This window comes from Populus euphratica, unplaced genomic scaffold (genome assembly GCF_000495115.2).
Source record: "Populus euphratica unplaced genomic scaffold, PopEup_1.0 scaffold101.1, whole genome shotgun sequence".
Classification (NCBI taxonomy): Eukaryota; Viridiplantae; Streptophyta; class Magnoliopsida; order Malpighiales; family Salicaceae; genus Populus; species Populus euphratica.
The window spans coordinates 515,969-528,042 of record NW_011499894.1 but is presented as its reverse complement, the minus strand read 5'-3'; the positions used below and the strand labels follow the sequence as shown (position 1 = coordinate 528,042).

The window sequence follows — 12,074 nt, the reverse complement described above, 5'->3', positions numbered from 1 at the left end:
ACTAAAAAATTAATTTAAATTAAACAAATTTAAGTTTTTACAAAAATAATTTTCAACCACAAAAACAAACCCCGTAATAATGTAATATTAGATTTTAATCATGTAACAAACTGATCAGAGTGTAGAAACACCAGATTTGGTATATTAAAAAAAATAAAATTTGATTAAACAATGTTTGCAACAACTAGAGTTCCATGGATCTTGTCAGTTAAGCTTGACATGTTGTTGAATAAATGTCATAATTTAATAGGGAAATCGATACCTTGAGCATGGCAGCGCTTGTTGGCCGATGATTAATGTTAAGAAAAAATAAGGATACCTTGAGCATGGCAGCGCTTGTTGGCCTATGATTAATATTAAGGAAAAATAAGGAAAAAAATTCAGAAGCTTGAAAGATGGTGACCGGCCATTCTAGTTATGAAGGTTGGTTATTTTTCAAGTGCAATTATCCAGGTAATCCTCTCCGTGTATTTTTTAAGTTTTTCTTGTGTTAGCGTTTTTAAGAGAAATGATATTTCAAAGGAATAATAAAAAAGAAGATTAACAAAATTTTATTACCATGCATGTAAACAAATATCATAAGAGTATAAAAGATTTGATGGAGACATTCTAAAGTGAGGTTAACTGCTCTAATCAGGTAGGCATCTAGTTTTTTCCATATAGAAAAATATTACAACCAAATAGGAATCTAAATTACTAAAATTAACTACATAAATATATATACTGGTTGTTTTTCACGGTACTTTTCGTACTAAAATATATTAAAATATTTTTTATTTTTTAAAAATTATTTTTTATATCAGCATATCAAAACGATTCAAAATATATAAAAAATAATTTTTAACAATTATAGATAAAGATGAAATTTTTTATAAAAATAATTGTAAAATAAAAAATAAAAAATAAATTAAAATTATAGATATTTTTTATATACCATAAAAGTCTTAATTTATAGTAATCATCTTAATATTTTATGTTTGTGATAATCTAATTGTAAAATATTTATCTTATCCTTTTAAATTAAAAATTATCATAAAAAGTTTTATTGCTAGCTTAAAAAAAGAAATCATTTATTTTAAATTTATTATACTAAATAAATATAAAAAATGTAATTTTTATATTTTACTTTGCTAAAAAATATTTATATATAAAATAAATTATATTGTTCATGTTTTTTTCATAAAAAACAATAACAAACTTGAAAAACAAAACTATAAAGAACCTCTAAAGTATGTTTTTATGAATTTAAAAAACTAGTTTAAGAACAAAAAAAATCATTTTCCTTTTTATGATTTATAAAAATTGAGTATTTGAATAGCCATTGTTTCTCTACTTTTGGTTCATCAATAATAATTGCATTCTCTATAGGGGTATAAGAAGAACATCGGTGAATATGTAGGGCCAAAATCGAATTATAATCAGCATGTAAGAAGTCAAAAAACCCAATCCAACGTTATACAGACCAAGGCGTTTATAAAAACTAAAAAGTCGTTTCCTTTGCCTCTCCCTCCCTCCCTCCTCCTCTCCCTCTGCTCTCTCAACCCATTTAAACCCTGTCTCTCCCTTACGAATTTGAAGAAACCCGTTTCTTGTTTTTGAAAAAGTCTCTCAAATTTGAAGTCTTGATTGAAATGCAATAGGAAAAATTGCATCTTTCATGTGATTCGTCTTGTTATGGAATATGAAGTTTCAGACAGTAGTGGTATGTTTTCTTTTTCTGTCCCCTTTTCTCCTTTCTCTCTGTTATTTTTTATTTTCTGAACTGCTTTTGTTACCTTGTATTCGACATAAAGTCTGTTCTTTTATTGGGTATTGCTGAATCTTTTTTTAAGAATTATGTGGGTTTGGTTTCTGTGGCCTAGGGTTTTAAATTTCACAAACTTAATCGGGTGTTGTTGTTTTGGTGAGTTTGTGACTTAGAGGGTGTTTTGAACGTGGGTTTTAGAGGAATTAGGGTTTGAATGCGTAATAAAGTCTTCATTTCAGTGGTTGAGTTGGATTTTCAGAGTTTGATTATTTTTGGGATGCAATTGGCATTAGAATTTGATTCTGGTTATCTTGCCAGTATTGCGTTTCTTCTAAATGTTTTTGAACATGTAATCATGTGCCTGTAGAATTTTAAGTGAAAGAAACACCTTCATATTTATATCAAAATGTTTTGAACTTATAATGTTATTATGTGTGAATCTGACATGTTTTATGAAGATTATATTGTCAAAATATTAGTTGAATTATGGATGTCTGGATGAATTTGACTTAAAAATTATCTATTAGAGCATCGCTTAGTTTTTGTGAGTTTTGTGGTTCATGGTTCTTTGGGCTATGATGCCATGTACCTTTTGTCTGGAAAAAATGCAGGTACTGATGATGATATCCCGCCATCAGATCAAAATAGAGTTGTAAGAGCAGCAAGAATTTCAGGAAGTGGACAATCTGCTGTAATTTCTGCAACATATTCTAGGGTGCAAGCTGACATGGAGGCCCAAATTCATCACCTTGAACAAGAAGCTTATAGGGCTGTACTTCGTGCTTTTAAGGCTCAATCTGATCAACTTAGTTGGGTATTGACTTTCTCTGTTGGTGTATCTTTTGATACTTGAGAATTATTTTTCCCCTATCAAACACAAGGGAAGATATTCTTATTCTGATGAAGTTTAGATGTTCTGCAATGTTTTTTTTTTTTCAGGATAAGGAGGGTTTAATTACAGAACTTAGGAAAGAGCTCAGGGTGTCAGATGATGAACACAGAGAGATCTTAACATTGGTTAATAGAGATGATATCATTCAAAAGATAAGGTTTGAATGCTCTATGAGTTTACTAAAATTTGGTGTTCAGAATAACTAGTATGCGATGGCTAAAGTCTCAGTAATGGTGTAGGGAGTGGAGAGAGGCAGGTGGCCAGCGAGCTCCCAGGTTCAATGCATCTCAGTCTGTTCATGATGTTTTTCCTAGTCCCACTGTTTCAGCATCCCGTAAAAAACAGAAGACATTCCTAATGGTATTTTCTTTAGTATTTCATGTGATGACACTGTCTTTATAACCTTAATCAATACCTTAATCCATGCATTCATCATCTTCAGCTGCAAACTGAAGAGTTTAGGATGCTGTTTTTTTGTTATATAACTGTAATAGTGAATTTCCTCTACTTGGGTTTTCTCCTTCCATTTTCTTTTTCTGGGTCTATCATACCCGAATTAATTCTTGACACAATTCTATGCAGTATCCTACAGGTCCTCCCAGAAATCAGCATTTCACCAGCCATGGTTCCGCCTATGATGACAAAGAAATTGGAAAAGAAGTGTGGACAAGATGGCCTGAGGACAACAACTTCTATAAGGCTGTCATAACTCGCTATAATCCTACCGAGGTATGTTAGAGGTTTTAGAAGTCATGTTTCATAATTACTATTGAGTGGCATCTTGGAATGAAGGAATGGTGGTAACAAGTTAATGATTTGGCATGTCCAGAAAGGAATGGCATGTTCAAGGCTTTATTTTTGCACCTGAGGATGTCCCCCCATGTGAAGAAATATGACCCCTTCATTTTCAATTCACCATTATTCTTTTTATATTTCTGTGTTGCCATATTTTGTTAATTTGTATGCTGATTACATCACAGATACTTTCCTGTTCCCATTCTCTGCATGTTCCCTGTTTTTAATAAGTTTGTTATTTGGTGAATGTTCAGCTGTAGTGACTAGATTTTGATATTTGCAGGCTCGACATGCTCTGGTCTATGATATGAATACTGAAAATGAGACATGGGAATGGGTTGATCTCAATGAGGTAAGTTTATAGTATTTCACATGAGCTAAAATACTTGTGATCCTGCTTCCTTAGCTTCCATCTTTATGCAGCAGCCATTTTACACGAAGTCGATAGCATTTATAGATCAGTGCATCATCACGAAGATTATTTTCACTTGCATGCAAAATGTGCACCTTGTGTTGTGCAAAAAAAATTCTGTTCTGAGGTTGGAATCTTGTTATGGGATTGATATGGCTGGTGAACAATGAGTTTAGTGGTAGGTTGAGGATGGGGCTATTGATGAATGGGTTTCTACTTTTTCTTTAAAAGCTGATTACTCTTTTAGAGAGATTTTTTGCTGATCAGTTTAGTTCATTCAATCGCCATCTCCAACTTTGTTTGGACAAGGTTGTTTGGGATCCTAGTTATCTTTATTACCCTTGAGTCATGTTTTGGAATTGACGAGTAATGGCAATTTGTTTTTTAGGTTGATACTGTATTAAGAAAAAATGGAAAAAAAAAAACAAGGAAAGCTTGTTGGGGGTGGGGGAGGTTTGGCCTGAAATTGAATCAGACCATATCCTTCTGTTAGATGTTTCTGTAATTTTTAGTAGTGTGGCTTCCATTTGAATATCGGTTGGTTTTATGTATCTTTTACTTGTTTTTCTTTCTTTCTTTTTTTTCTGTTTGAAAAAAGAATGGTCCATATATTTCTTCTTACAGATGTCTCCAGAGGACATTCGATGGGAAGGTGATGATCCTGGAATTTCTCGTGGTGGGCCAAGGCACATGATAAAAAAATCCATGAGCCATGGAGGTTTTATTTCAAGTTCTGTAAGGAGGAGGGCATCCACTAATGATCAATCAAAAAGAGAATTTCTTCTGACACAGAATGGTATTGCAAGGAAACTTTCTGACAACATCGAATTGCTCAACACAGAGTCCCTAGTTAAGGAGGTGTGTGAAATAGCTTGGAATCTGTTACATTTGTTATGTGTACACATTAACTTGTCCATTTTCCATTGAAAATTTAAACAGGTGGAGAGGGTTTTTGGTGTCTGTTATCCCGATCCTCTTGACCTTGAGAAGGCAAAAAGGATGTTAAAAGTAAGTAGATTTGTATGTCATGCTGAGTGCAGACTTAACTGTTAGTTTTCTAGAACTGGAGACTTGACTGGTTTTTATGATGCAGGAGCATGAACAAGCACTTGTTGATGCAATTGCAAGGCTCGCAGATGCATCTGATGGAGAAAGTGGTAATAAATACAAGTGCAATTTTGATATCTTTGCTTCTTGTTGTGTGTTTTGTTTCTTTGAAGATGGCAATATCCTGTGTTTAAGCGGTTCATTTTAATGGGAGGCTAATAGTAATCATTGTTTTCTTGCATTTAGGAAAAAGTATAATGTTTCCTTCACTCTCTGGGTCATTCTTTTATTTTACTAAATGCATAGATATACTCCATTTAATTGAGATCCACCACTCTTCTTGAATAGATGCGAACCCTTTTTCTGGGAAGTACCTGTAAGTGGGGCATTTTTTATTTTTTATTTTTGGATTGCTTGAAATACAATTAAATGTACAGTTCAACTTGGAGTCTAAAGCATGTGCATGGAAGGCTTTGCTTGGACTCACATGCTTTGGACTCGTCAGTTAATTATATGTAAACTAATGAAACAGCTGACAATTAGTTGACCCTCCTGGTGATTTATGCACTGTAGTTTTCTCACACTTTTTCCACGCAAATCAGATGGCGACCCAAGATTCTTGCAGGGGCAAGCAATGGAGCAGGAATGAGGTTTGATGAAACCAGTTACTAGTGGAAGATCGTAGTAAGGCCTGATAATTCTAGAAGTGTTAATTGAGTAGCATTAAATTGCTTCAGCCCGCAAGACTACATTTTTTTCCCGCTGGAATCCTTTTTTTTTTTGTTTGGTTGGATTTTGATCTTCTTGATTAAAAAAAAAAAAAAAAAAACCTCATGCTTGTATCATATAATATCCACGCACTCACATTTTATGCACACGTAGAACCTTTTAATTGAAGTTAATTCCTTCAATCTTCATCCAAAGAGCAGTGACTTCAATGTAAAATTATGCGTGGCGGTGGATGACATATAATTGTGTAAAGATCTATTGATGATTCAGTGGCGGCCTTTGTAATGGTATGTTGACATAGAATTTCGTACTTTCTTCTTCATTGCACCAATTCTGCAAATAAAATACAAACAGAATAAAGCTAACCAATGTCCACATAAAGACGACGATGTGAATCTACTGCTTTACATTACATGAGCTGTTGCAGATTATTTTTTTTTTATGATTCATTGTGGGGCTTGATGGGTTTTAAGCCATACAGCGAGAGTAGTTCTTACTTGGGGGGATGTCTCTTGTTTTCTCGAGAAAACTCTGGTGTGCTTGTATCAAATCCCAACCTTCCACCCAGTTTTGATTATTGAAGCACCTGTGCAGCGGTACGCATAGCTGTGCCTGACGAGTTGGAGTTGCCCTTGTGGTTTCTTGGGTTGGCTGGAAGATTCTTGCATCAAAAGCTATGCCATCTATGCGTGGTATGATGTAATATTCAACTGCATTTCTAGTTCTAGTTGTCTTGCTCTTTACATAGGGAGTGGGATTGATGTCAGTGGGTTTCAGAATGCAGAGATCGAGATGACAAGACTAATATCCATGAAGTATTGTTTTTTTTCTTCCGTTGATCTAATTTTTCGTGTTGCTATTGTCACGCCATTTCCTGGTTTTAAGAAGAGTGGGGGATGATGCATTGAGTTTGAAGTTCCTCGAGATATTTACTGGATCGACATCCACTAAGCAAACAATGTATGCCCGGATGGGGCATGGTTAGAACTACAGGTTTAAACTCTTACCTGTCACACTTCCACCGAAGCAAATCCACCAACAAAACAATTTCAATTCTGGTACATTTGGGAGTAACATGTACGCTGTTAAAGCAGTTCAGAGCAATTACTGTCTTGGCTTCAGCTGATTGTAATGAAGCCTTGACTCCTGATCAGAATACAACCAAGGTTCGTACTTTGGTAAAAAAGAAAGGCAGCAGAATTCACAAACAGAAACTCAATAGCAGATGATTTATGTTAATGTTGGCATATAACAGAAAAAAACCAACTGTCAATGGGTTGTGTGGAACCCAGGGAGTAAATAAAGCAAACTCGGATTGAAGGAAACACCGGAAGAGTACATAGAATTGCTTCATTAAATAAATATTTATAGGAAGCCTCTCTGTGATTATCTAATGAATGTGAGTATTTAGATGCCAGACCTTTGCAGCACAGCATGAAAGAAGCCGCTGTTCCCCACAAAAAACAAAGCAATAACAAGAAGCAGTGAGAGAAGGGCCCACATCCATGTCTGCCTCTTTCTCTTACCCCTGTTGCGAAGCGGCAGAGGCATTGATTTATACTTGTTTTGCTTTGCAAACTCTGATGGCTTTTGAGGCCTATTTGTCACAGGTTTTTCTGTTCTTTCAGACTCCTCCATTTCAGTAAGAGTTTCGGAACTAGGAGAAGATTCAATCTCATCAATATCTTTAGTATCCTCTATTGCTGCCTTCTTCCTTTCCTTCTTCCTTGCCTTCTTCTCCCTTTCCTGCACGAAAGAATGGTTCACATAACGTTAATTCACAAAGGGATGGGGCAAAATTCTATCGTATCAATACATTTCACGTCAATCGAATAGGGAAAACAGCTAAAATAAAAAATTTAGCGAACCAAGATATTTTGACCAAATATGTCATGTCAGTGTAATTTACCTTCTCTTTCTGCTCAGCTTCCCTCTGTGCTCTTAGTGCAGCCCTGGCTTGAGCCCTGTCAGCCATTCGTTTCTTCCTTTCCATTGCCTCTTTAGCTTTGGCATTCTCCTCCAATCTCCGTTGCTCCTTTAACATGGCTGCTTCCTTTTCCTTTCTCAATTCCTCTGCCTTCCTAGCCAACTTTTCTTCCGCCTTAATCCGCTTATTCTCATCTTGTCTTGCCTTCCTAGCCAACTCTTCTTCCGCCTTAATCCGTTTATTCTCATCTTGTCTTGGCTCTTCAATCCAAAACCTTCCACCAACAGTTAGTGAACCATTTTCCAAAGCAGCAGGTTTTGCATGCCTTTTAGTTTTAGCGGTCTGATTATTTTGGTCCCCAAACTTTTTCATTTGGGTTTGAGGTTGAATAGCATCCCGCCTTTTACTACTCTTCTCAACTTGAAATTTAGCATGTTTTACTACCTTTTCTTTGTTATTTTCATCATATCTTGGAAATTTGGTGACATAGAAAGCTCCTTTGCTCACCTCAGCCACAACTACTTTCGAAGCTCCTTTCCTCGCCTCAGCAACATCTACTTTCAAAGCTCCTTTCCCCACCTCAGCAGCAGCAATATCTATTTTCTCTTCAGGTTGAATGGAATGAGAAACAGTCTCGATATCTGGCTTCACATCATTAGCAGGGCTGCTTAAAGATACTTTCTCTTCAGGTTCAATGGAATGGGAAACAGTCCCCATATCTGGCTTCACATCATTAGCAGGGCTGCTTAAAGATGCTTTCTCTTCAGGTTCAATGAAAGGGGAAATAGTCCCAATATCTGGCTTCACATCATAAGCAGGGTCATTATCAACTCCAGCTTCTACTTTTGCATCAACTACAGTAATTCCACTGTCATCAGCATGTAAGCTATCAACCTCCGTCTCTGTTCTTCCAATATCACATAGCTTTGTATCTTCCACTGATAGAGAATCATTAATTCCGACAGCTAGTTCTGCCACCATATCATCATTGCTAGGAGAAATTGGGAAGCTTTCACAACTTTTAACAGATGCAACATCATCGGAGGACACTTCCATGCTGATTTCCAAGGTATGATTATGCTCAGGTGTCATTTGACTGGCATTAACAAAGTCATTTACAAGAACAGTTTGTGAAGCACTTTCCAGGTTGACAAGCAAGCCTTTTTCATGAATATCAAGGCCATTGGCAGCCAGCACCTCTGATTGCACAGTATCCTTGAGGACGTGATTTGTTGCGTCTCCTGATGTACCATTATCACTAGCAATTGGAAAACTCTTACTAGTTTCAGCATCAGAAGTTGCTCTGAGTTCAACATTTTCGGAAGAGCTCTCAGACAAATTTTGTTTGGCATCAACCAGGCTATCAACAACCTGAGTTTCCGCAACAGTAACTTGAGCATGACCAGCAGATAAGCCATCTATATTTCCATCGGATAAAAGACCTTCATCAGATTCTGCTTCCAGTATTTCATCAGCCACAACTGGGGCTGTTTCCGAGTTCTGCTCGAGAGAATCCCCAGATGCGTCACCAGAATCTTTCAGGGGAACATCATTGATCAATTCAGACGGTTCCTTCTCCTGGTTCAAATCCAAATTATTATGAATACCATTGATAACAACAGGCTGAGAAAATTTGTCTTCTTCTAATAGGATGACTGAGTCCAATTTGCTTTTCTCCTCTAACCCTACTTTCTCCCCATCATTGCTAGTTGGTTTTGGTTTGGATTCAGTAAAATCATCACCATTCGTCAATTCCTTCGGTTTATTCTCCCGATACAAGTCCAAACTATTATGAAGACCCTTGCTGACTACAGTCTGATAATCTTTCGAACCTAATTTGCTTTCCTCTGTCTTCTTATCATCATTCCTAGACTGATTGGGCTCGGATCCTGCAACATCATCAGTATTGTTCAATTCCACCGGGTCACTCTGCTGATCCATATCCAAACCCAAATAATTATGAACAACATCGATAACTACAGCCTGAGAATCTTCATGTCCTTTTACGTCAATGGACAGATTAAATTGGCTTTCCTCCTCATCATTACTTGATCGATTTTGCTCAGACTCAGCGACATCCACGCTAGTGGATTGGTATTCCTGAGATTCTGCCACTTTTCAGCCAAAAAGTGAAGTGAAGAACACCAATTAGTTCAAAGCTGTGAACCATCACTTGAGAGAGAAAAAACAGCCCCGTTGTGATGATAAAAACTATCAAAGCAGAAAGGGAGCAGTGAAGAAAATAAGTTTGAAAATGTATTTTAGAGTTCAGTTATTCCTAAGCTTAAAGGAAATGGTAACCATAAACAACAAAAGTTTAAAGAAAACAGAAATTTATTTCTTGATTGCAGTTATCAACTTACCTGCATTTGAGAGTTCATCGTGATTAATTAACTCCTGTTTGTTCCCTTCTACGTCTGGATCTTCCAAGATTTCCACCGGCTTTTCTTCCCTCTCCTCCTCCGCAGCCTGTTTAGAATATAAATAGTTAGTTTAATTAAAGCATAAATTCACAATGATATTGTAGATTTATCAGCACATGGAAACAGAGAACAAAAAAACTTTCACCCCTCATTACTCAGACCGGCGGCTCAACCACAGATACAAAAGAAAACCTTCCTAGAATAACGCTACCCTACATTGAGACTATGCCGAAGAACAGCTCGGAGGGACCTTCTCACCCACAGAAAAATAATCCAAAATCCTGAATGGCATCTCCTCCGACTCCGAGCAAATGAAAAGAACAAACTCGCCTTAACAGCTATTTGTTATTCAAAGTATGCATCTTTTTCAAAGCAATTCTACTCGTTCTACACGTTTGATATTCATTCAAAGTATCAACCTCTTTTTCCAAGCAATTCTACTAGCAAACACAATGCATTCAAGAAACCACTGTTCTTTCAATTAATGAGCATAAAATACGAATAAAGAAAAAGAAGCAAAAGCCTTGCCTGAATATTTTCTTGATCGTCACGGACACCGGTTTTGGACTCAGATTCTACCCCATCACCCTTCAATTCCCCAACCTGATCAGCTCCAGCATTGACAGGACAATCATCATTCTTGTCACCATTACAATCAACACTGGTATCCTTCTGGCTAGCTGCTTCAGCCTCATACAATCCACATATCACGTTAAAATCTGCTGACATTGCACCCTCTACGTCAAAACTAAATAATTAAATCAACTACTTGGAAAAAGAAATCAGGCAGATGAAGATTTGTGGATTTGGAGAAGAGAGAAAGAGAGAATTGAATGCTTGTGTTCGAAAAGGAAAACAAGTGAAGAGATAAATTCAAAATCCAAGAGCTGGAACTACATCAGAGAGAGAATAAACAACAAGAGCTGGCTGGAAGGGAAGGAGAGGATGAGAGGCATCCTACTAGTCTAACTCATTCTTATATTCGAAACATTTTTTCTTTTTTTGTTCTAATAAACATCATTATCCCTGTCTATTTCATCATGATTATCTAAAACTACATCAGATCACTAATTTAACATTTGAAAAAATAACTGTAATTATTGTTACAGTGGATTTAAAAAACAAAAACAATCTTATCTTAAAAATACTCCGGCAGTGATTAATAACATCATTATTACATCATCTTTCATAGGCGAGTCTCACACTCTCACTACATTCATGTTTTAAAATTTATTTAAATTAGAAAGATCTTAAGGCAATTAAAGTGAAATTGAGGGATTTATTTTTTTTGTGTGGTAATTGCATTAGATGAAGATGATGTTCTGCAGCTATGTAATAAGTCATTAATTAACCAAATAATATTTCAGACTGCTTAGTGTTCCTTTAGTATATCCTAGTTTACACGGTGGTACTTTGGCTAGAAAAAATAATCCCAAATTAATAAAAAAACTATTTAGTATTATTATTAAGTTTGTTTTATTAAATTAATTTTAAAATTCTCAATTTAATTTTTTATATAATTGGGTTTAAAATTAAATAGTAAACCGGAAGTTTTTTCAATAGAATCTAGTCAATTTAACAAATTCAAAAATAATTTAAATAACTTATAAAAAACATGATTTGGCTTTATAAAAAATTCAAGATAATTTTTTTTTAATGTCAAGAAATTAATATATTCGATTAACTCGAGATTTACTGGTTAACCCATCAAATTTATGATATGGATGATGGACTCCACTAAATTTAAGAATTTTTTTTTGAAAATCTTTTACTTAATTATAAAATAATAAAAATAAATATTTATAATGTCAATCATGAATCAAATGCCAAGATATTTGTGTAAAATCAAGCATAATCCATGCACAAATCAAATATTATAACGCTTGTTTGAAATTACAATAATATTATAAAAAATAAACTGAAATAATTTATGAAAATATATTCACAATTAAGTAATTGTTGAGGATGAGATTAAAAAAAAAATCATGAAAATAAAGAGAAAAAACAGAGAAAATGTAAAAAGAAAAGGAAAAAAAAAAGAAAAAAGAGAGAAAGTGGTAAAGTAAAGGAGAGTAGTTATCCTAACTTTCTATAAATGTATT

The 12,074-nt window shown here is 35.1% G+C and overlaps 2 protein-coding genes across 4 annotated transcripts; one reads left to right on the top strand and one right to left on the bottom strand.

Annotated features, from left to right (window-relative positions):
• Positions 1 to 1,472: 1,472 nt before the first annotated feature.
• On the top strand, positions 1,473 to 5,887 carry LOC105131866 (uncharacterized). The gene is made up of 10 exons (XM_011035047.1): positions 1,473 to 1,702; positions 2,359 to 2,561; positions 2,687 to 2,796; positions 2,879 to 2,999; positions 3,222 to 3,368; positions 3,718 to 3,786; positions 4,471 to 4,704; positions 4,786 to 4,854; positions 4,940 to 5,003; positions 5,496 to 5,887. Exons 1-10 carry the CDS (start codon positions 1,675 to 1,677, stop codon positions 5,540 to 5,542), a joined length of 1,092 nt encoding a protein of 363 aa, XP_011033349.1. The 5' UTR covers positions 1,473 to 1,674; the 3' UTR covers positions 5,543 to 5,887.
• Positions 5,704 to 10,926, bottom strand: LOC105131783 (stress response protein NST1-like). Of its 3 annotated transcripts, none has more exons than XM_011034927.1 (5): positions 10,501 to 10,926; positions 9,913 to 10,018; positions 8,093 to 9,663; positions 7,532 to 8,056; positions 5,704 to 7,368 (listed from the first exon to the last, which is right to left on the bottom strand). In XM_011034927.1, the coding sequence occupies exons 1-5, from the start codon at positions 10,699 to 10,701 to the stop codon at positions 7,030 to 7,032; spliced, it is 2,742 nt and encodes a 913-aa protein (XP_011033229.1). In that variant the 5' UTR covers positions 10,702 to 10,926; the 3' UTR covers positions 5,704 to 7,029. The 3 variants fall into 3 exon arrangements, with proteins under 3 accessions (XP_011033229.1, XP_011033228.1, XP_011033227.1); XM_011034926.1 differs by having other exon boundaries at positions 7,532 to 8,067; positions 8,101 to 9,663; XM_011034925.1 differs by having other exon boundaries at positions 7,532 to 9,663.
• Positions 10,927 to 12,074: the final 1,148 nt, after the last annotated feature.

Excerpts from the sequence above, each read along its gene's own strand:
- LOC105131866 (XM_011035047.1), top strand. The coding sequence starts at position 1,675 with ATGGAATATGAAGTTTCAGACAGTAGTG. Across the intron at positions 3,000-3,221 it reads AACAGAAGACATTCCTAATG|TATCCTACAGGTCCTCCCAG; the intron begins GTATTTTCTTTA and ends AATTCTATGCAG. Across the intron at positions 3,787-4,470 it reads AATGGGTTGATCTCAATGAG|ATGTCTCCAGAGGACATTCG; the intron begins GTAAGTTTATAG and ends TTCTTCTTACAG.
- LOC105131783 (XM_011034925.1), bottom strand. The coding sequence starts at position 10,701 with ATGTCAGCAGATTTTAACGTGATATGTGGATTGTATGAGGCTGAAGCA. Across the intron at positions 10,019-10,500 it reads ACGATCAAGAAAATATTCAG|GCTGCGGAGGAGGAGAGGGA; the intron begins GCAAGGCTTTTG and ends TATTCTAAACAG. Across the intron at positions 7,369-7,531 it reads AAGCTGAGCAGAAAGAGAAG|GAAAGGGAGAAGAAGGCAAG; the intron begins GTAAATTACACT and ends TCTTTCGTGCAG.